At 43.7% G+C, this 21,220-nt stretch overlaps 4 protein-coding genes across 5 annotated transcripts; 2 read left to right on the top strand and 2 right to left on the bottom strand.

The window, feature by feature from the left end:
• The first annotated feature begins 62 nt into the window (after positions 1 to 62).
• LOC6538762 lies at positions 63 to 11,751 on the top strand. 2 transcript variants are annotated; one of them, XM_015193536.3, is made up of 5 exons: positions 63 to 167; positions 514 to 568; positions 7,875 to 8,034; positions 8,176 to 8,274; positions 11,456 to 11,751. In XM_015193536.3, the coding sequence occupies exons 2-5, from the start codon at positions 560 to 562 to the stop codon at positions 11,587 to 11,589; spliced, it is 402 nt and encodes a 133-aa protein (XP_015049022.2). In that variant the 5' UTR covers positions 63 to 167; positions 514 to 559; the 3' UTR covers positions 11,590 to 11,751. The 2 variants fall into 2 exon arrangements, with proteins under 2 accessions (XP_015049022.2, XP_039231704.1); XM_039375770.2 differs by having other exon boundaries at positions 64 to 167; positions 11,453 to 11,751.
• Positions 11,752 to 13,969: 2,218 nt separating this feature from the next.
• Positions 13,970 to 15,356, top strand: LOC6538760 (cysteine and histidine-rich domain-containing protein). The gene is made up of 4 exons (XM_002099238.3): positions 13,970 to 14,129; positions 14,188 to 14,741; positions 14,807 to 15,001; positions 15,060 to 15,356. Exons 1-4 carry the CDS (start codon positions 14,069 to 14,071, stop codon positions 15,309 to 15,311), a joined length of 1,062 nt encoding a protein of 353 aa, XP_002099274.1. The 5' UTR covers positions 13,970 to 14,068; the 3' UTR covers positions 15,312 to 15,356.
• LOC6538759 (RWD domain-containing protein 1) lies at positions 15,314 to 16,289 on the bottom strand. Its single transcript, XM_002099237.4, has 2 exons — positions 16,119 to 16,289; positions 15,314 to 16,065 (listed from the first exon to the last, which is right to left on the bottom strand). The coding sequence occupies exons 1-2, from the start codon at positions 16,192 to 16,194 to the stop codon at positions 15,407 to 15,409; spliced, it is 735 nt and encodes a 244-aa protein (XP_002099273.1). The 5' UTR covers positions 16,195 to 16,289; the 3' UTR covers positions 15,314 to 15,406.
• Positions 16,290 to 16,654: 365 nt separating this feature from the next.
• Positions 16,655 to 21,138, bottom strand: LOC6538758 (structural maintenance of chromosomes protein 6). The gene is made up of 14 exons (XM_002099236.4): positions 20,985 to 21,138; positions 20,626 to 20,915; positions 20,349 to 20,568; positions 20,021 to 20,294; positions 19,835 to 19,961; positions 19,693 to 19,770; positions 19,458 to 19,630; positions 18,991 to 19,388; positions 18,534 to 18,933; positions 18,014 to 18,476; positions 17,347 to 17,958; positions 17,066 to 17,284; positions 16,874 to 17,004; positions 16,655 to 16,807 (listed from the first exon to the last, which is right to left on the bottom strand). The coding sequence occupies exons 2-14, from the start codon at positions 20,902 to 20,904 to the stop codon at positions 16,786 to 16,788; spliced, it is 3,396 nt and encodes a 1,131-aa protein (XP_002099272.1). The 5' UTR covers positions 20,905 to 20,915; positions 20,985 to 21,138; the 3' UTR covers positions 16,655 to 16,785.
• Positions 21,139 to 21,220: the final 82 nt, after the last annotated feature.

Genomic DNA, 21,220 nt, shown 5'->3' with positions numbered 1-21,220 from the left:
GCACGACTGCGCCGTCGACGGCGGCAGAGATCGGTCCATGCTTTATATAAAATCAACTGAGCATATCTGTTGGAATTCATTAAACGTTTTACCGCACAGGCCGACGTACAGCGGTTCGAGATCCGAGATCCGAAATCCAAAATCCAAAAGTCCGAGAGCCCCACCGTGTAAGAGCCCAACAATATTGGAGTACAACGAGTACTACTCCGCAGTTCACAGCCTTTGGATGCAGTTTTTCCTGGCTTCGCGTGCTCGTCGGTTGTCATCCATAAATAACATACGAAAAAAAAAATAAGAAAACAAAACAAAAAAAATATCAACAAAATTAACATCGCATCAAAATAACGCATTGCTACCATTGCTAACGAAACTCGCAGCAGCAAGAATTTACCAAACAAACGCAAAAAATTGATGAAATACCTAGCAAAGCAAAGCATCGATTACGTGTCAAGCAAATGAAAAGTGCCAGTGTTTGAGCCAGATATAATTCAAATATTTGTTAACTAATTGCAGCTTCTCACACGCACACACTGCCGCGCAGCTCAATCAGCCAGCAAATATGAAATTCGTAAGTATTTTTTCGTTCGCGTTTTCCTCGTTAGTTGCAGCAAGTTCGTTGCCTAAGTCTTTCGTTTTTCGCTACAATTGTCACAGCATTTGCATCGGTCGCTAATGCGCCGTAATTGTTAACACGTTTGAGCCTCGTTTAGGCCACAAATGAAGTCAACTATTTCGGTTTGACAGTTGCCAAATGACTGCTGCGGTCGACCCAGTCATTGTTTGCTCCGCAAGAATTTTTATTGGGCCCTGGCACTCTAATTTATGGTCCACAATGTCGTGTGTCAGCGGGCCATGAAAGCCAGGCCACCGCCTCGATATGTCTATATCTGAATCTATAGGCCATATATAAGCCATACTCGTATAAGTTTATGTGCATTATTTTCGGTGACCATCCGCGTTCAAGGCGCTGAAAATTTGATGGAAATTTGAATGCATATGGCCAAAATATGCATATCATCATTTTTATCATCATTCGATCTTGATAGGGAGTTTTTATGAGCGCTTTTAAAATGCTGACCAATCAACTCAGTTTTAATCAATATTTAATTTTATAAATTTCTTTTCATTACTAATGTGTTTTCCCTTTCGTTTGCATTTTCGAAAAAAATCCAGTTGTTTTTATTGCCCATTAAAATGTTATTGGTTTACAGTGAACAATATTCTCCATTCATACAAAATGTATGCTTAAACAATGTTTAATTTATTCCCAAAAAAATTCTTTAAAAATTTATTTTAGGAAGTCCCATTTGTTTTATAATCTGATTATTTAAATATGTATTGAGCCAAGATACTATTAGCATTGAATTCTCCCACTAATGAATTGTTTATACTCAGTTTGTGGTTATTTGAAAATGCAAAATCTTTCAAGTTGGGTAAAGCCAAGTGGTTAATTTTCATAAACAGCGGCTTTCATTCGCATCAGATTCTGAATCACAACATGCTTTATGGGTCAATGAAACGCGAAATTATACGCCTCTAAACAGATTTAATAAGAAGTCCAAACAGTTTCCGCCACGCAGTTGGCAATCAAGTCGAGTAGCCCGCAATTACATGGGAAAACGCACGCAAAATCTCAGGCGTGCGCGCAAAAAAACCCAAATAACATAACAATCTCAAGTTCACGTTGAAGGCCATGGAGATCTGAGATCCGGGGCTTGGCTATCGGGGATCGGGTATCGGGGTCCGGAGTTCGTAGACCAGCAGACTAGCAGACGGCTGGTAGACAGACGCATAGACAGATTGGACAAGAAAACGAGGCGAAAACGTGCTTGGGCATGCGTTTTGTAACTTAATTGAAAAGTGCGATACACACGCGCCAATGGCCAACAGCCAAGAGCCAAGAGCTAAGAGCCGAAATGCCAAAGCCAAGACCAATTGCTAGTTGGCCGGCTGACCAACTTCTCGTGTCCCATTGCGTGTCCCAAGCCGGCTCTCCCAGCTGTAAGCCACCATAAAATCGAATAACCAAACCCCAGATGCAGTCATGAATGAATCAAATGAACCGAAGCTGTGCGTGAAAAATGCCAAGAAGTAAAAAAAAAAAAGTCGAGTTAAGTCAAACTTATGCATTATAAAAATGCAAGCGTGCATTGCATTGGAAAATGGCTTATGCAATGTTTGCCTGCTGAAAGAGTGGCTGTTCCAGGCAAAAGGCAAAACTGGCACCCTGGGAAACTGCAATCAGTGTCGCTCTCGATTAGGATTCGACGACGACCATGCACACGAACAAGATTTATTAATTGCTCACAGCCAACTCGGTTAATCGCTCCAGCAGATGTCCGTCCAGTTTGGATTTCTAGTTACACAGCTTTCTGTTGCTTGCGTGTGGAAATTCAAATTAATTGCCATACGTACTTGTACAATTTGATGTTGTATTTTGTATTTTGTATTTAGAGTTTCGGTTTTCGAATCTGTGCTCTTTGAATTCGTAGTTGGCTGCGCTTGGCTTCCCTCTAATGAAGATGTCACGCCGGAAAGTGGCGATTGCTCAATGCCCAAGTACGGGGACGACGACAAGTCCACTCCGTGCATAATTACTCGCAAGTCGGCTTTGGCTTTTGCTTTACATTGTGGCATTGTGATACAGACTCTATTGCAAAATTGAGCTTAGATTTGGGAGAAATACGGAGTATTTACAACTAGCTAGTTTAAGCATTGGTATATTTATAGTTAATTAGGCATTAGCTTTGTTGAAACGCGAGTTATAGCTGCTAAGATTTCCCAGAAGAGGCATTTAAGTCAGCTTTGCACATTTGAGTCGCGCCAGGAGTGGTACACTCCGATTTCTGGTGTTCCAGGCCATGTCATTCGATATCGTTTCATCGCACGGAGCGAGCTTAACAATTTTTATTATGCCTTTCTGTCGCTGGACGGCGATTAGCGTTGGCGCTGTAGCTGGAGCTGGAGCATAGGATTTGGCATAGAATTTGGCATAGGATTTGGCATAGGATTCGGCATAGGATTTCGGGCTCTCCAGTTGCGTTGGAACGGCTGTCGCAATCGGATAGCCACCAGCAGATATCCAGATAGCCAGCCAGTTGTCCATGTAGTCAGTCAGTCAGTCAGTCAGTCAGTCAGTCAGGTCAGTTGGTGGAGTATCCATGGCAAGTGCATGCGGTGCACATGTCCAGTTGGAGTTCGAAAACCAACTGCCCACATGCGACGACGGCCAGTTGCGAAAAGTATGGCATTTGTGGCCAGATATTCGCGCTCCATTACCATATTTATGAGGCATGTGCGTCGCCATCGTCGTCGTCTGTCGTTTGTGTTTGGCATTTTGTCAGACTCTAAACGTTACAAATTTGCCCGCGTCTTGCAGCTGAAAACCAGTTTGAACTTGAACCCATTTCACTGGCAGGAAAAAGGAAAAATCAGACTAAACAAGAGAACTGAAAAGACCAAATCAAATTGGATTACCTCGAATTCTCACGCTGCACGACCGCTGGCAATTTGCACTTCCTAGGCAAATTGATGTTTAATAATTCAATTACAATTGACAATAGATTGGGCAACACAGCAACTCAGCAACACAGCAATAGCAATAGAAAATCAGCGGGGCAGCTGGCCACGAAGTCGCCAACTGACTCCATTTCCATTTCCCACCTATTAAACACAATTCAAAGTAATTTGAAGCGGCAGTCGTCGGTTTTCCATTATTTTTTTTTGGTTTTTTTTTTTTGTTTTTTCTGCTTGTTGGTTGCACCTACTACATCCAACACTTTGCAGCGATCCAGCTTCGGACAAGCGGCGTTATTTGCGTTTGCAGAGTCCAAGCTGCCGGAGCTCTTAACTCTTAGCTCTGAGCTCTTTACTCAAACTTCCGTGTTGAAAGTCAGCCAAATGGTTGCTCAATCGAGCATTGAACCCTCTGCCAAAAAAAAGCAAAAAAAAATACCTCTGCAACTAGGCGTTGCTATCGTTAACAAAAGATAACAATAATAACTTTGTGTTCGGGGTTCCGAGTTCAATCGCTGCGATCACATTCACTTTTCCAACTGCGTGTAGTTTTCACATAAAATTAATTACGTCCCAGCGAACAACTGGCCAAATGACAAATCGCTTAAAGTTTAAATATAAACAAGATTAATTAGCAGCTGCTCGCCTGCCACCTGGATATCCATCAGCTTTTCAGATTTTCAGCTTTTCAACTTTTCAGCTTTTCCAGGCTCCCTCTGACTCATTCAAATTTTTGCACACTTTTTTGGGCCAAGTCGCAGTCTCGATTACCTGTTGCTTTGGCCGAGCAATAAATATAATTTATCTTTTACCGCACATTGGTAGCCAATCAAAACTTAAACGCCAATAAATGCCAGCGCATAATAGAAAAAACAAATTGAAAATTTGAAGGGAGTAGCTAGCTGGAATTTAACTTTATGGAAAGTGTTTAAAGTAGAGCAGACTACAACAATCCTTAGTAGATCTGTTCATATAGATAAGAGATAACCAATAAGCAGTTAATTAAAGTGAGAAAATGGAAGGGAATTGCTGAATACACTTGACAAATAAGAAAAGTTTAAATGGCACTCATTTTCATTCTATTAAAAAGCTATCCAGTAGTTGCCAAAAAGTTGATCCTTAGGATTAATTTGTTTGTTATCTAGACTGCCTAAAAAGCGGCTTAAAACTCCACAAGCAAAGTTACAATTACAAGTCAATTTTTATTCAATTTCAAGTGCCACAAAGTTACTAGTGGCCATATCTGCGGCATGACAGCGCTATTATACCCCAAATCCAGGGGCTATCAGCGTGCGGAGCTAACGAGACAATGCAGCTATCGTCGTCTGTCCAAGGTGCTGCTCCATGGTGCTGCATGGTGCTCCATGGAGCTGCATGGTGCTCCTACAACAGCTCCAAGTCGCTGTCGTTGTTTAGTGATTTTTTACTTGCCTTTTCATTTGGCTTCATATGCGCTGGCACGCTCACATGTTGCTGCACTTAATCATTGTTGTGGGTGGGTGGGTTTTATTTTCGCATGAGCCGCCGTTGGCCAACTACTACTAAATAGAAAAAATGGTAAAAAAAAAAAGGTGCTTGTCTGCGTGCCTCGATATCTGAATTGTGTGTGTGTTTTCTGGTGTGGTTTATGCTGCTGCTCCGTAGCCCAAGTCGCCCAATTACGAAATCATATCTAAGGTCATTTGTTCGCCTAATTTGTCGGAATTTTCCGTTTTTTTTTTTTTGGGGGTGGTGGCTCTGGAAGACCGCAGGCATTGTTCCTAATTCCAACGCCAGCCACTAATTAGTCCCAATTAAACGTCACTAAACTAGTTAAATCAATTACTTTCAAATTCGCCAGTAGCAGCCAATGTAAGGCTGAGATTTTGCCTGATTTTTGCGGAATTCCAGATGCAAACAGCCGGCTGACGACGACATTCTGACGGCTACATGTGTTTACAGGCCGCATTTTCTGGCCAAGATCGCCAGGAGGGGGAAACCATACCCAAAACCATACCAAAACCGAAGCCAGACAGATGCCAACACAGAAAACCAGTGGTCAAGACAGATGAATCTAATTTGTTTAGCTCTGGTTTGAAAGGCTTGTGTCTCATTTCCGTTTAAGCCATTCATGTAGGAAGTTTGATTGGTTTTACATCAATTACTAAATGAAACCTGTTTTGGAAAAGAAATATTTCGCTAGCTAATGAACTGGTGTTTTATGGGTAACTATTTGTTTCAATAAGCTTAATGATAATAAGCTTAATAATTAATAAGCTTTCAATAAGTTTAATGTTATTTTGAATTCAGAAGCACAACAATATCTTATATCTTAATATGAAGAATATTGGTGTATGTGATATTCATTAATTCCCAGATAAATGCCACATTAATGCGAACCAAAGTTGTTTCCGCAGTTTAAAGTGCCAACTTCTGGAGTAAACGTAGCAATCAAATTACAAACAGTCTATAGCCTAATCCCAATGATCGGATCATTAGTCACTGCTCAAGTGACTCGAAATGACAGTGAAGTAGTTCACTTGTAAACTTGACAGCATTTCCCTTAACGATCTCATGTTCCTCGCTCTTGAGAACTTCAATCCTGCGCCACTGTTTCAAATTTTTAAAAAAAAACTTGGATGTGGCAATAGTCGTCTTGGTTTCAGTTTTAGTTGCAGTTTTCGGTTTAGTTTCAGGCTGGACGGCAACAACAGAAACAGCAGCAACAGCAGCAACAACGGTGGCGGCAGCAAACACGAATTAATTAAAACAATTTTTTCACAAGTCTAACGGTGGCTTGTTGGCAACTTTGCGACCGCCTTGTTTGCATATTTTGTGATTATTTTGTAGCATATTTTGGCTAATAGCAATTAGCGTTATTGTTGCCCCGAAAAGGGGCCCCTTTTTGAACCCTCGCAGCAAGAAAAGGTGCGGCCCATTAGGCAATTAATGAGGCCCGAAAAACATTGGCAACATTTGCATTAGCAGGTTGCACTACTTACTATATGAGTGCAATATGAATGTGCATATGAAAAACGGGTGCATATGGGCCATTGGGATTGTCCAATCGATGGGGCCAACGTAAACCCGTTCTATTAAGTCAAATTTGCCCTATGATTAAAGTCAGTCTGTCAGTAAAGTCAGTAAGTCAGCCGGCGAATGACGGCCTTAACTAAGACGTTCGACTTTTGGTCGGACTTTCATGAAGACAGCCCGAGTGGATTTATGAACCAGTCGGCCAGACAATTTGCACAGCATGTGGCCCCCCTTTTGCCACCCAGCCACCCACCTGATTGGCCACCTCCTTCCTCGCCAGCTCCAGCTCCAGCTCCATGGGCCATTAGCATCCCAGGCGATCGAGCAGCATTGGGGTCAGTGGGGAAAATAATCGCTGCCGTGATTGCTATTTAACAAATTTATCACACTTCAGCGCAGTTGTGGCTGCTCAACGTGATGTGCATTGAATAATCTGTATAAAGCGCATACATTTTCCAATGCCTTGCCTTTTTTATGCTTTTAAAATGAATGCTTTCAATGAAACAGCACAAAACCACATAAAAGGAACACATGCTTTAATTTACTGCGCCTTGCGACACACAAATCAGTTGAAAACTTCCTGGAGCCCAGGCTGTAATTAAGATTTTATTTTTCCAAAGCTCTTGCCACATACTTGCTGGTTAAGCGAACATTTAAATATAATATGAGCACACTTTTTAATCCACACATGAGTGCATTAAATATTTGGAAAATTTGTAACTGGTTGTAAACGATCAACAAAGTAGCAATTAACATTTGATCGCTTATTCCGAAATAAGCTTGTAATTTTAAGTTAAGCACCAAATTATGTTAATTGTGTTAATTGTTAAACAATTCGAGAATGTTACAATTAACAACCATATCAAAGTGTGCCATATTTGTCATAAATTCGTCATGGGCCATTGCCGCAGTTGACGTGGCCAATTGCAGAGGCCTTTTGGCCATCGACCAGAACCAAAATCAAATCGCTGGCGGACTGCAACTGTTAATGGCACTCCGGCTATCCGGCACTTGGTACTTGGCACTCCGGCTTTTGGCTTTTAGCTTTCGGGCTTCTGGCCAGGCTTTCGGCTTTCTGGCTTTCTGGCTCGCGCTCAAGGCAACTGCACTTGACCGGGCCAAAAGCAAAAGCATGTGGCATTCTGCGTCTTGCGTTCGCTATTTAATTGTCGGCTTATGGCATTGGCACACATTGCCACGGCTTAATTGCTTTGGCCGGCGTGTAACCAGTGCAATTGGCCCGTGCACGCCGTCAGCCATGTTATACACAAATATCCAAATACACAAATAGCGAGGTACTTGCAGTCCTTAACTAATTTAGCATTGTCCACCTCCTCTTGCAGTTAGTCACCATCGCCGCCCTCTGCCTCCTTGTGGCCTTCGCCGCGGGCCAGCAATACTTCCTGGGCCAGTTCCCCAGCCGGACTCGCTTTGGATTCGATCCCGTGGCGCTGGCGGGACCCTCAACGGCCACACAGGTTCGGGATCCTCGACAGAACAGGGGTAAGATGTCCTCAGTTGAACATGGACTTCATTCACAGATCTCAAATAGAACTCTTTATTTAACTGCACAGCAAAAGTTAATTAACATTCTGAATGTAGATAGTTGCACCTTCTTAATTGTTGTAAACGATTTCCTTGCAGGACCCGTGGTGTTCCCCCCATCCCCTCCAGACGCAGTGGACGAGTCCAGCGGCGTGGTCGTGGGCGCCTCCGGATACGGTTTTGTGCCGCCCCAGCAAAGTAATGCGAACCTCTTTAAGCGCACTGTCTGAATATACAGATAGAGATAGCTGCTCCACCACCTCCATCTCACTCACACACTCGAACAGCCACACACGCAAACACTTTCCTAGAGAAGAAAAGCTTTATTAGTGCAATATGTAGTCGTGTTTTTTTTTTTGTTATTTCTTTGTTATATTGTTAAACGATTGCCCAGTAATTTGCAACCCACACAAATGTCTAATTCGCAGGAAAACTCTTTGGTTAAAGTAACAAATCTTCCTCACACCGAATACCAAATCTACCCTACACTACAAAACAACACCACACACCGATTACCAGTAATTAACCCAAAGCACTCGAAAGCACCACAATCACACACTTTGCACACCAGCACCGGAAACGGAAATGCGTCCCTCTTAGCTAATTGCAGCCACCCACAAGTAAAAACAGCCCACTAACTCGGCACCCTACCCCCCTCCTATCCCCCTTCCCCCCAACCATTAATGTTAATTTAACATTACTTAGTTTAATTAGCTTGAAAACGCTATTGAAGTTATTTTCCACCTTATTGTTTTCGTTTTGTATTTTAATTTGTCTTATGATTTTCGCTTCTTTTTTAATTTATATTTCAAATTGGAATTGTATTATGATTTTATCTTTTGTTTTAACCCTATTTTATTTGTAACAAAAAACGAAATTTTAAATTATGAATAAACCGACAAATATTATTAAACAAAAAAAAACACAATTAAATTTGCAGCATTTTTCGTTTATCAATGCACCATTTGAGTTGTATTTTATGTTTTTTTTTCGTATTTCGTATCTGGATTAAAGCACTCGAGCGGCTGATCAGTGATCACCGATCAGCGATCACCGCGGTAGCAATTATTTTAAGCGCACATAAAACTAGCGCCTAATTAACAGCTCCGTTCCGACTTTGAAGTGCAGCGGCTCCGCGATTGAATGGCGGCAAATAAAGACTGGTACGCAGACTCAAACGAAGACTCAAACGGAGACGAAGACGGATCCGGGGAAACCATCGACTGTGACTTCCAACTTCCACTTGCAACGCGACCTGGGCATGCTCTGTCTCTCCATGGCGCACAGCTTCACACTTGGCGTAGCAGGCCGCAGAGGAACACATGTACTCCAGGTGGCTGACTAGTGGTCTCCTGCGGAAAGCGGACAAAGTGATGCATATGCAAATGGGCAGATAAGCCGGTTAAGGTGTAAGGCGTTTGAGGTATTCCTCTTGTGAGCAAAGAGAAAAGGATGGCTACAAAACAAAAGACTTAGGCAACGAACTTGAGCAGTTATTTAGTTCTAAACAAAAATCAACTACAACTAACAGTTTTCTCTATAAACTGTAAACTGTAGAGGATGTTTTAAACAAAAGACTTAGGCAACAAACTTGGAAAGCTCGAAACTTACTTAGTAATGAAATTAAAATAAGCACAGAATAATCTCAAAAAAGTATATTTCTTGCTTGATGTTTGAGCCTTTAGTTAGTTTTTAGCTACTTTTTAGAACCAACAGCACCAGTGAATCGAAATAACCTTTGCTGGCAGGGCACATAAACAGTTTCCTTAACGATCCCAGCAGAAGCAGGTGCTGAGGCAACAATTGCCGCTGGTGACTCGCGATTCGCGGCTCCAACTCAGATCGCAAGTGGTCCCGTGCCGGATTCGTCGTGGAGTAGGAGCGGAATCTAGTCTGGCGAGGAATGGAATGGAGTCGGAGGGACGGAGCAGACGCCGGCCAGACGGAGCCAATGATATGCGCGACTAATGCGACTTGGCTGCCTTTGCATTTTTGCCGCATGCAAAATATGTTGGCAGTTGATTTTCGCTTTTTGCGAGCACAGCTTGCTCTGTTTTTGCATATCGATATTGAGCATGCAGAAATGGGGCAACTTTTTCCATGCTGAATGCGCGCTGAAGCCGGAGGACTCCGACTTCGATGCCAAACTCATTCGTACAAATGAATGGAGAGACATTTCACAATGAAGTTAAAGCTGAAGCTGGGAACAAAAAGCGTAAAAAGCGTTTGCGGCAACGACGCTAAGTTGAGATAATTTTTACAATTTGACAATTTATGCACGATTGGAAAAAACTGAAAAGCCTGAGAGTCGACAAGGACCCATTGGTCCATTGTGTAATTAACTTTGCATGGCAAAAGTTCTCTTCCCCCACCACCACCGAATAGCCGCAAAACCATATAGCCAAATGGTTACGCAGTGGGATTCGGCATTCGGCATTTGGCTTCCTGATGAGGACTGCCTGCGGCTAGGAGACCCACTCGCCCGCAGGCCATGGTAATGGTTTCGGCAGCACCAATCGACGTCCAACTGAAGCCGCAGCGTAACAATTGCCCAAGACTGGCGTAGATTAATGGCAGCTCCCCCGCCCCATTCCGCATGCTCCATGCCCCATTCCTTTCGCCCCCTCTTGATTTAGTTCCAGGCATGAATTCGAGCGGCGATTGGCCGGTGTGTGCAGTTGGGCAATCTCCAGCCGCAGCCACCCACCACAATTACACAAAGAAAAGTGCTTCCTCGAAATCTCCGCCTTTGGTTCCCTAAATGACTTTAATTGCAGAACTACTTCTTCTTAAGGTGATTAACTACCATTAATTGAAGACAGAGATCATTTGTTGCCACAGATTGCTTTGGACAAACAAAAGACTTAGAAAACGAACGTTTCAAATGGTGATATTGTTTCATTATTCTTACCGCCTTCTTGGAATTCAATAGGATTTTCTTATAAAACGCATAGCTTTAGGTGATTAATTTCCGCAGTGTACATACCGATTGGCCCAAGTGGTCAAATGTGACCGACATTCTAATCAAAGTGGCTGGGCGTTGTCAGACGAACGGACGACTCGGTGGACAATCAAAGGCGAGATCGGCTAACGACGACTGTGACGTCGACGCCGTGATTGCAGTGGCGATTGTGATTGACGGAATGAGCTTTAGACCCCGGCGCGACCTTCGAGCTGTGTCATTGGGTGACGCCCACGCTTGGAATTCACCACTTGGCACCCGCAGCAACCACAATTAATACCCAATACCCCATACCAATACGAAATCCCACCGCCTCCAAGTGCACTTGCCCAATATACCTACCTAATAATCCAATATTAATGACGCCGCGTCGTGTGAGAAACCCAATTAAAATGCTCTTGTTTGTTCGAACAGCAGCGGCGGCTGTGGCAGTGGCGGCCGCGGGGGATCCGTCCACGTACTTTAGCACCACCTTCCAGACCCCCGACACCGCCTATGCGACATACAACTTCTTCGGTAGTCCGTACACCACGCGGTTTAGATACTTCTGAGCCAACGGATGGAGCTGTGGCCAAAAACCAAACACCGAGTCATGTTCAGTGGTCAGTGGACAGTGGAGTGGACTGACTGCCGCCGGAGAGGAGAACTAGGAGCAAGAGCTGGAGACTAGAAACAATTGTCTTGTAAATAAATGTGTTAACTCTTATTAACAACTGAATAGTGTTTAACTTGAATGAGGAGTTGCAATGTGTGTGTGTGGATCTCCAACTTTGAAATAAAATATTTGCCGGCTCATCTACTAAAGAATTCATTATATATTTTATATTCTATTTATGTATGATTTTTCTTATCATCTATTTATGCACCTCAACCTCACTAAAAACCAAGCATATCATTCATAATATTAAATAATTATGATTGAAACTAACAAGCAATCAACTGACGGCCAAGCTGTGTTTTAGCTGAAATTTGGATTGGCAAACAAAAGACTTGGGAAACGAACTTGAGAGCGTGCAGCGCGCAGATCATTTGCATTGCAGCGACCTAATTGCAACATCCCTTCAGCTTTCAGCTTTCAGCTGGGAAATTGGCAGCCAATCGGCAATCGGCGATAAGGATAAGTAGACCAAATAAGTATTGGCAATGGTTGCTTGCCGGGCATTTGCAGCACGCACATCTTGGGCATCGTCAGTGGCTCTGGAATGCTGCGAATTTTGCCATTGCGGGAAATCTGTGCGGCATGACATGACAGCAGCGCCACAATTGCATGTTATATGGCTTTTGCTGGCTCGCCATTGTATGCTAAATTACGTATACGCCCGGGCGGCCGGGGCAAAAGACAAAAGCCGAAGCCAAAGTCAAAACGGGCGGTGTTAATTTCCACTGACACTGGCGATGTTGCGACCAGAGTGTCCGCTATATTTATTTTTTTTTTTTATTTATTTATATATGTTGCATTTCTGCGATTGTCAAAAGCCAAATGCCAGAATTGCACCGCACCAGAAAAAGTCCACAATTCTCGCTCGGTTTCACAACAATGGGCAACGGATCATTGGATCATGGCATGATTCACAGCCGCAGTTAAAGCGGCGAATGTGCCTGTGGAGCTGTGGAAAACGCCGACTTTGTCATAATTATACCATAAACATACTCGCAGAGAATAAGGGTATGCCAGATTCTTAGAAAAGCTTGTACTCGTAACAGGAAAAAGAAAGAATTAATCAGGATCACCAGCCAAGTTGATTAAAGATAGATGTTATCAATATGAACAAATTTTGAAACTTTATTCTCGTACTGCCACTAGTTGAGCTGGGTATCTGATAGTCGAGAAACTAATGCGTTCTCTCTGATTTTGTTTTCGAGGCACAGGAACAGCGCCAGGCTAAACGTGTTGATAACCTTGTTGACCACAAGAATTTCCAGCGAAACGTCAGTTTCAACGACTGCACGGTGAAAAAAGTAGATCGATTTCAAAACGAAGGGATTATGCTGGAAAATTGTTGGTATGTTCCACGTACCTATTACAATAAATAGATAACTTTTCTAGTTTGATACATTTTAATGCATATTTCGCTGCAACTGAGAGAAAAAGCTTAGATTTTTCTTACAGTGAGCAAGTATAAAGTATACTTTATGCCCCGACACCGCAGGCAATAAATGAAAATGAAACCGTGAAAACGTGTGTCTATGACTGAGTGCGACAAATGAAAAAATGAAATCATACAAGGCGGCGACATTACCCGAGGCCTCCGGGAACCAGTTAGAAGCCGCCAGAGACCAGCACTCCAGTATCCCGCCCATTCTTTGATCTAATTTCAAAATGTCGCTGGCCAGTTCCGTTCAAAAATCACGTAGCCCAAAACCCAAAGCCGCAACCCAGTCGTTTGCTGACCTTCAGGTGATTTGGCAAATAATGGTTTTTGGTTCAATTCCGTCTTGCAATTAGCAAATTCTATAAAGACCGCATTGGTCGGCTAAACAGTGGCAGCAATTAACATAATTCCAAATTTACTATCACTTTTAATTGCTCTCAATTCGCGACTGTTGGCCTTTCCAAAAGCCACCAGCGATGATCGGTGTGCAAAAAAGCAGCTGTTTGTCACATATTTCAAGGCATTAAAATCACTGCTTACGTTTATTCGCCAAGAAGTGCACCTATTTTTAAACAAACACATATTTAACCATGACATAGTTCACAATAAAATTAATAGAAATAACCCAAAGATATTGAATTGAAATACTAGAAAATTTAACTTCGTTAACCTTGGACACTTATAATAAATTTTCAGATTTTTCAATAATTATCAAGCATATATTATTACGTAAAATAAGAAATGTAAATGAAAGTGAGCAAATCAATCAATTTGAATTTTCGCGCTTGCCTCTGCAGTGTGACCATCACTCACTAGCGCCTTAATATCGGAGCCCATGCTGATGGTAAGAAAGTATGAAACACATCTGTTTGCAGGCGAATATTCTAGATTTTAAGCGAAATTGGCACATATTAAGTTAAACCAAAACAACATAATCATGGAACAATGCTATAACAGAGGCTGTGGCCAACTCTTCGATCCGGCGACCAACAACGATGGTAAGCAGCCGGCGTTAAAGTCAATGCGGATTGTTTAACCACCCGTAATCCCGTCCAGAATCTTGCCGGCACCATCCGGGCGAACCTTTCTTCCACGACGCCTACAAGGGTTGGTCCTGCTGCAACAAGAAGTCGGTGGACTTCACCGAGTTCCTCAACATCAAGGGCTGCACCTTGGCAAAGCACTCCAATGTGAAGCCACCGGAGCCGGAGAAACCTGTTCGAGATGCGTCCGCCGACAAGGACGATGTAATCGAGGTGCGGGCACCCATCCGGGAAGCCTTGCCGCGTCCGCCCATTGATTCGCCGCTGACCGTCCTACAGCCCGCCGTGGCTCCTGCCCTGAAAGAGATCGTGTTTGCAGCCAAAACGCCGGCTGTTCAAAAGTCCAGCGATGCCATCGAAGTGGGAACCAGTTGCAAGAATAACGGATGCACGTACTCCTTTACGGGTACCAGCAGCGACTTTGGAGAGTGCACCTACCATCCGGGCGTGCCCATCTTTCACGAGGGCATGAAATTCTGGTCCTGCTGCCAGAAACGAACCTCGGACTTTGCCCAGTTTATGGCGCAAAAGGGCTGTGCCTACGGTGAGCACAAATGGGTTAAAGAGGTGGGTGCCTTAGAAAGCAATAGACTTGGAAGAAACGAGATGCATTTGGTAAACTCTACTTTCAGAACGACGACAAAAAGGTTGTGCAGTGCCGCTACGACTGGCACCAGACGGCCACCAATGTGGTAGTGGCCATTTATGCCAAAAAGTATGATTACAGTCAGAGTGTGGTGGAGCTTAATCCCATCAGGCTGCACGTTTACCTGGTCTTTCCCGAGCAGGACAACGCCAGGTTTGACCTGGACCTGGAATTGCGTGGTGTAAGTTCCAAAGCTATCTAAATTCCATGGTAAACTGGCTAATCATATTCTCTTGCAGATTGTCAATGTGAGCAATGCCAGTGCGCATATGTTTGGCACTAAAGTGGAGATTACACTGCCCAAGCTGGAGCCCGGCTCCTGGTCTAATCTGAATTTCCCCAACAAGAAACTGCCAGCGGTTAGGAAAAGCCAGATGGAAGAGAAGCCAAAGCAGGAGGAGAGCGATGAGGAGTTCTTCGACCTGGATGACATTAAAGCGGAGACCAGTTTCCGGCTTTCCGAAATGAGCTTGCAGAACCCAAACAACTAAGATTAATAAAGAAGTTGGCATTTAATGTTATTTACAATTCACAAATATGCCATTGAGTTGTAACTTCACTCTACGGAGTAGACCTAGTTTGTAACTTAATCGTCGTCGTCGTCCGCCCCGGGCACCCAATCCTCATCATCATCTTCATCCAAATCCAGTTCGCCAATATCTTGGAACAGCGTCTCATCGATTTTGACATTCTCAATGTTTTCACCCGCCTCCAGGAGGAACTTGATGTCCGAATCGTTGAGCGTGGTGTCGCACATGAAGAGTTCGCGTCCGGTTTGTTTCTTGGACACATTGTTCTTTTCCCGCTTGGCGGCAATGCCGGTGCTGTCCTCGAATTCGAGTTTCCATGTGAGGAAGGACTCCACCGTCACACGGGTGCCCTCGAATTTCTTGCGTTCCTCCTCTTCGACTTCCCGCAGCTTCTGCTCTCGCAGTTCCTCCTGGTGGAATTTGTGCTCATCCCAACGCTCGTTCAGCCACTCCTGGGCACTGCTCACCAGCGAAAAGATCATCTCCATGCCCAGGTTCTCCTCAATTGTCTTTTGCAGGTGTTCCAGCAGACGCGTTTCGAACGTGTGCTCAAAGTTCTCTGGCTCCTCGATTTCCACCACGGGTGCTCCATCCGGATAGGTGGCTGTGTATGTGAAGACCAGTTTGCAGGACAGACCTTTCTCGGGCTCCTCCGAACTGTACTCCTCCGTGGCGATGGGAATCTGGAATTTGTGGTGCGGCTCCGTGGCGAGAACTGAACAGAGGCAATTCTTAATGTGGCTTTTTAGTAAATGCCGTGCAACTTACTCTCCATTTCGCCACAGTATATGGAGTCCAACGCCTCCACCTCGTTGGTCTGATCCTCCTTGTAGTTGCGGCTCATTGTGCAAGTTTAATAAGTTCAACAATTTCAACAAACAAATACGATAAATCCAGTCGCCGCCGCGTTGAGGTTACTTACAGCTGAGGGTCAATGCACGTTCAGACTGCTTGATGTATTCGGTTCAAATGTGGAATATATCTTAAACCTAAACTGGCAGACTTAAGAATCTAATGAAATTTGAATTCCTTAAGCATTTAAAACTTAAGTTTATTTAAATTTGAAGAAAATATGTTTTTAAATAGTGTAAAAAAACATCATACCGCTTCATGCAGCTCGAACATGCAACCAACATATGATTCGCAAGGGTTGCCACCCTGCTCTTTCCAAAGTTGCCACATCGAGGAAGTCCCTTGATATTTTGAAAATGAAATATATGAAGACATTTAAAAAACCTTTTAAAAGTACAATATTTATAAATAAATGAAAAATGAACATTTTTTTATTCGTAAGCAACTTAAAATTATCTCGTCAATATAAATCTTATTTAAAAAATGGAAACTTTTCATACATTTCATTAACTCCTAAAATACAGTTGGTTCTTATTCTTCGTCGCCCTGCAACTTTTGAGTTTTGGTTTATTATTTAACAGTGTTACCGCTCGGGAGCCTCAAGTCTAGAAAAAAAAAACAAATGAATCCAATTAATGTGGTGCTCAAATTCGATTAAATAGTTTTCATACTTGTGCACGGTGATCAGATTGCTAGCCTCGACCCTCGTGTCCTGGGGCGTCAGGAAACAATACTGACGCGAAATCCACTCCAAACCCTCGCCGATTAGAATTTCCGTGATAAACTTGCGGTTTACTTCATCCTGAAAGAAGATACGTTGCTTTGGAATACTCAAAAAAGTGGCAAATATAAATCGAACTCACTGTAAACACATCGTATTCGTCCAAAAAGTAGAACGGATGATCTGAAGTGCTCCAAAGTCCTTTCAGCAAGGAAACCGTCGTAAACGATCGTTCACCGCCCGATAAGCTCCTGGTATTGGACGTCTCATTCCCACTGGGCGGAAATACGTTGATCTTCCACGTCTTTTCTTTGTCACTGGTCTCGAAACTAACTCTAAATTGTCGCATAGCAAGCGCTTGCTAAAAAGTTAAAAAAAACCATGTTTAAGGTAATTATCGCGGTTCAAGAACTCAATACGTACTTCAAATTGAAACTGAACCATTGTGAAGTAATGATGTCGCGATCTCTGAAAGAGTTGCGCTCGGTGATGGTAGGCCACGCGGAGCTTCTTGATCACGGATTCAACCACTTCCAGGTGCCGAGCTTGCAGGCCCAATTCATCTCGCAGCTCCGCCAATCCTTTTTCTACCTCTTCATGGTTATAGTTAAGCTGCTCCACTTGTTTAATCTTTGATTTGTAGCGACTTATTGCTTCGCGAATTTTCTCCTCCGATTGCGTCGTTGCTACAAACTCTCCCGTTTTCTCTGCCTCTTCGCGAGCCTTTTCCAATTCGTTCAGCACGGTCTTCTTCTCGCCGAGCATTTTTTTCTCTAGCTCCAACGTTTTTTGGAAATTACGAGTGTTTTCCTCATAATGGAGGTCCAGGCTGCGGATCTTGCTTTCGACATCGCTAACTTCGGTGTCCAGTGTGGAAAGCTTCTTGTGAATCCCGTCAAGGGCTCGCCTCTCTGCGGCTTCAGTTGACTCAAGTTCTGCCTTGCTCTCTTGGATGCTAACAAGTTTTTCCTGAAGCGTTTCCCGTTCTGCCCTACATTTCTCAATTTTTTCGCCGCTATCAGCTAAATGAGATTTCTATAAAAGCAATAAAATAAATTATTACCGAAAGGTTTTGAGAAATAGCACTTACCAAACGATCGTACTCCGGTAGCTCTTGATAGTCAAAGTTTTGCAGCTCCATTATCTGCTGCATAGCCTTCTGATTCCTTGATTGATGCTGACCAATCATAGTACTCTTCTTCGAAATCATTTGTTGGGTGTTTTCCAGTGCCTTTCTGTGTTGGATGTAGTCTATTTCCAAAGAAGCCTCCTTTTCCTGCAGTTCGCTTTGCTCCATTTGAAGCTGTCGTATCCGATCATCGACGTTTATATGAATATAGCGGGCGGGTGTTATCCTAGTCGAGTATACAGCATAGTTGGGAGAAGGTATGTACTCCAGTCCCAGGTTCGGCACCAGCACACGCGTTAGATTGGGCGGCACATTCTCAGTGTCGGAGGTGAGGAACTCGGCGGTTTCTTTGGACTCTGTCACAAGGACCGTTTCGATTCGTAGCATATCAATAAGGTAGTTCATTACCACAGGATCATCGCAGCTAAAATGTAGAAAATTAAAAATTAAATAAATTACCTTAATTTGCAAATGCATTTACCTGATTTCATCGATTAACACTGTGGTGTTTGGTGTGGTGGGTTGCACTTTGTTTCGAGACACGTCGTAAACGCGATCCGTAAACGGACTGGTTATAATAGTGGGCATATTTCCGCCTTGGAACTTGTTTTGCAGCAACGCCCGCAGCGACTGGCGCTCGCGGTCGGAGCTAACGATGTACGAGCGCAGGCAGGACATGAGCTGGTTCTCAATCAGGTCGCGGTATTTTGGATTGGGCGCACTGATATACTGGCCCAGCGGCCCTCGAGGCATTCTATGCATGTTGGAACCGGCATACTGAGTTCGCAGTGCATGCACAACCTGTATCGCTTGCTCACCGTACACGGAAAGTTTATTGGACTTGTTGCGAGACAGTGCTTCCATCTCCCAACTGATGTTTTCTGTAAAAATTTAACAATAAATAATAGGTTTTTTTCAGAAGAAAGATATTCACTCACGCTTCGATTTATGCAGCTGTCTTCTTTCATTTTGTACAGCGTCCACCCTTTCCTGGACCGAGTTAATGTCTCGTTTAATCTGCTGCTGCTCCTCTCGCAACTGGGCAATGATCTGTTCGCTATCGGCCACCTGCTTCTTTAACGTCTCCATCTTGTTAGCGTGCTCTTCCCGCTGCTCCTTAACCCGATTAAAGTCGGCATGATAGTTTCCTATTAGCTTTTCACATTCATCATACGCATGCTGATCCTCTCGCATGCGACGTTCTGCGTTCCCGATCTGGGCTTTGACTTGGCTGGCTAGGAAAAGCAGGTCCTGCACTGCCTTCTTGGCTGCTCTCAGCTTCTCATCCTGGGCCTTGTAGGTTGCCAATATTTGATTTTTAGAAGCCTCAAACTCCCTGGTGAGGAAATAATAGGAAGGGATATGTTTATACAATAAATCATCTATAGAATATTAATAATCTCACTTCAATTGTTGGGTCATGGTGGCTTGCGTGCTCTCCTTTTTGGATGTTGTCTGTTCCAGCTTCGCCTTCTTGTTTTCAATCAGTTTAATTGAATGTTCTAGATTCTCGAGCTCCTTTTGATATTGCGTCACGGCCATCCATGCCAGTTTTGTTTTGCACTGCTCCAATTTAACCTGAGTAAGTAAAGCGATGTTAGGTTTAGCGTTAACTATTATATTCTACTCAAATGTCCTACCTTGACAATTTCCTTATCCTTAAGAATTGACACCTTTTCCTCCTCCGCTTCAACTTGCTTGGCCACCACTTCTCTTTTCTGTTAAATTTTAAAATCACACAAACATAGAGACAGGAAATACTATTAGCTAAACTACACCCACCTTTTGCAGTTGTTCCAGGTCTTGGGTGAAATGACGTCGCTGAGCATGGCACTCCGTTAGACTGCTGGTGCAAACATCCAGTTGAGTTGCTTTCATTAACAGTTTGTAATTCGATGCTGGCTCCAATCTGCAAACAATAAAACATGCTTAGGAGGCATTTCTTAAGACGATTGCGGATCTTCTTACTCTTTTAAAAACTCCCTCGCCGCCTCCTGATTCAGCACAAAAATGGGGTTCTCCACATTGATGCCGAAGCAGAGCAGCATGCGCCTAATCTCAGACACTTTCTTCGAGACGCTTCTACCGCGAGCGTCCTGGAGGTCGTAAGTCGAGGAGGAGTGGCGTATTTGTCGTACTACGGTGAGGTGGGGCCCGAAGACGTCCGCTTTGAAGGGCCGCAATCCCGCATTGCACAGCGTTATGGATATGGTGGCACTAGCTTCACCGTTCTTGATGAGCTCTTAAATGGATGTATCATAATTGGATGTTTTGTATTGCTTTTACTCCTACCTACTCTGTATACTGCTGGCCCGGTTAGTTGCTCTAGCACTGCTGGTCAGACCCAAAGCCAGTGCCGTGATTACGGCGCTCTTGCCACTCCCATTGTTGCCAACCAGGAAGTTGATGTTGGGCCCGAACTCAATGAACAGATTGGAGTGACACATGAAGTTGGTGAGGCGCATGGAAATTACCTTGCCGCAGCGATCGAAGGCGTTCGGTATGGATAACTCAGACTATGAAAAATATGTGTTAGATAAACTGGGTCTAAATGGTTTATCCTTAAATCTTACAGTTAGATTAAAGTTGCCGCTGCGCTGGGACATGTTTGAAGTTCTTTGGCGCGCCTGCTTGTTCCGAGACCTTGTCGTCTGCGAAGTCGACGCGTTCTCGAATTTCTCCGACTCTTCCTCTTCGTGATACTCGACATAGTCCGCCTCCGTCTCTGCCTCGGATTGGGTTTGCTCGAGCTGCTGTTTGCTCCTCTTGCGAGTTGGTTCTGCTGTGGAGCCATCGCTTTCTGATCCGGACGTAGGCATCCGCCGAATTCTGCCTCTGCGACTCCGTTCCATTTGGTTTTGTTCTATGCGAGGGAAAAAGCGCGGGCTGATTTAAAAGTAAACAATTTCATGTGGATTCACTTTGTACTTACTCAACTTAGTTGCTTAGACGTGTTTGTGTTATTATAATTGTTGTTGACGGCAGTAATTCCAATGTGTAAGAACTTTAACGCGCAATATCTTAAAGAATTTCGCTAAATTACACCACAACCATCCATTCAGTTCCAAGCGTAGTGTGACCAGGTCGTAAACGCTTTAAAGCGTCGCATAATAATCAGGATTTCTGCCAATGCAGTAGATACTCTTTAGCAGGTACCAAATAATATTT

The sequence above is a fragment of the Drosophila yakuba genome, chromosome 3R, assembly GCF_016746365.2.
Source record: "Drosophila yakuba strain Tai18E2 chromosome 3R, Prin_Dyak_Tai18E2_2.1, whole genome shotgun sequence".
NCBI lineage: Eukaryota > Metazoa > Arthropoda > Insecta > Diptera > Drosophilidae > Drosophila > Drosophila yakuba.
This window is presented reverse-complemented; position numbering and strand designations above follow the sequence as displayed.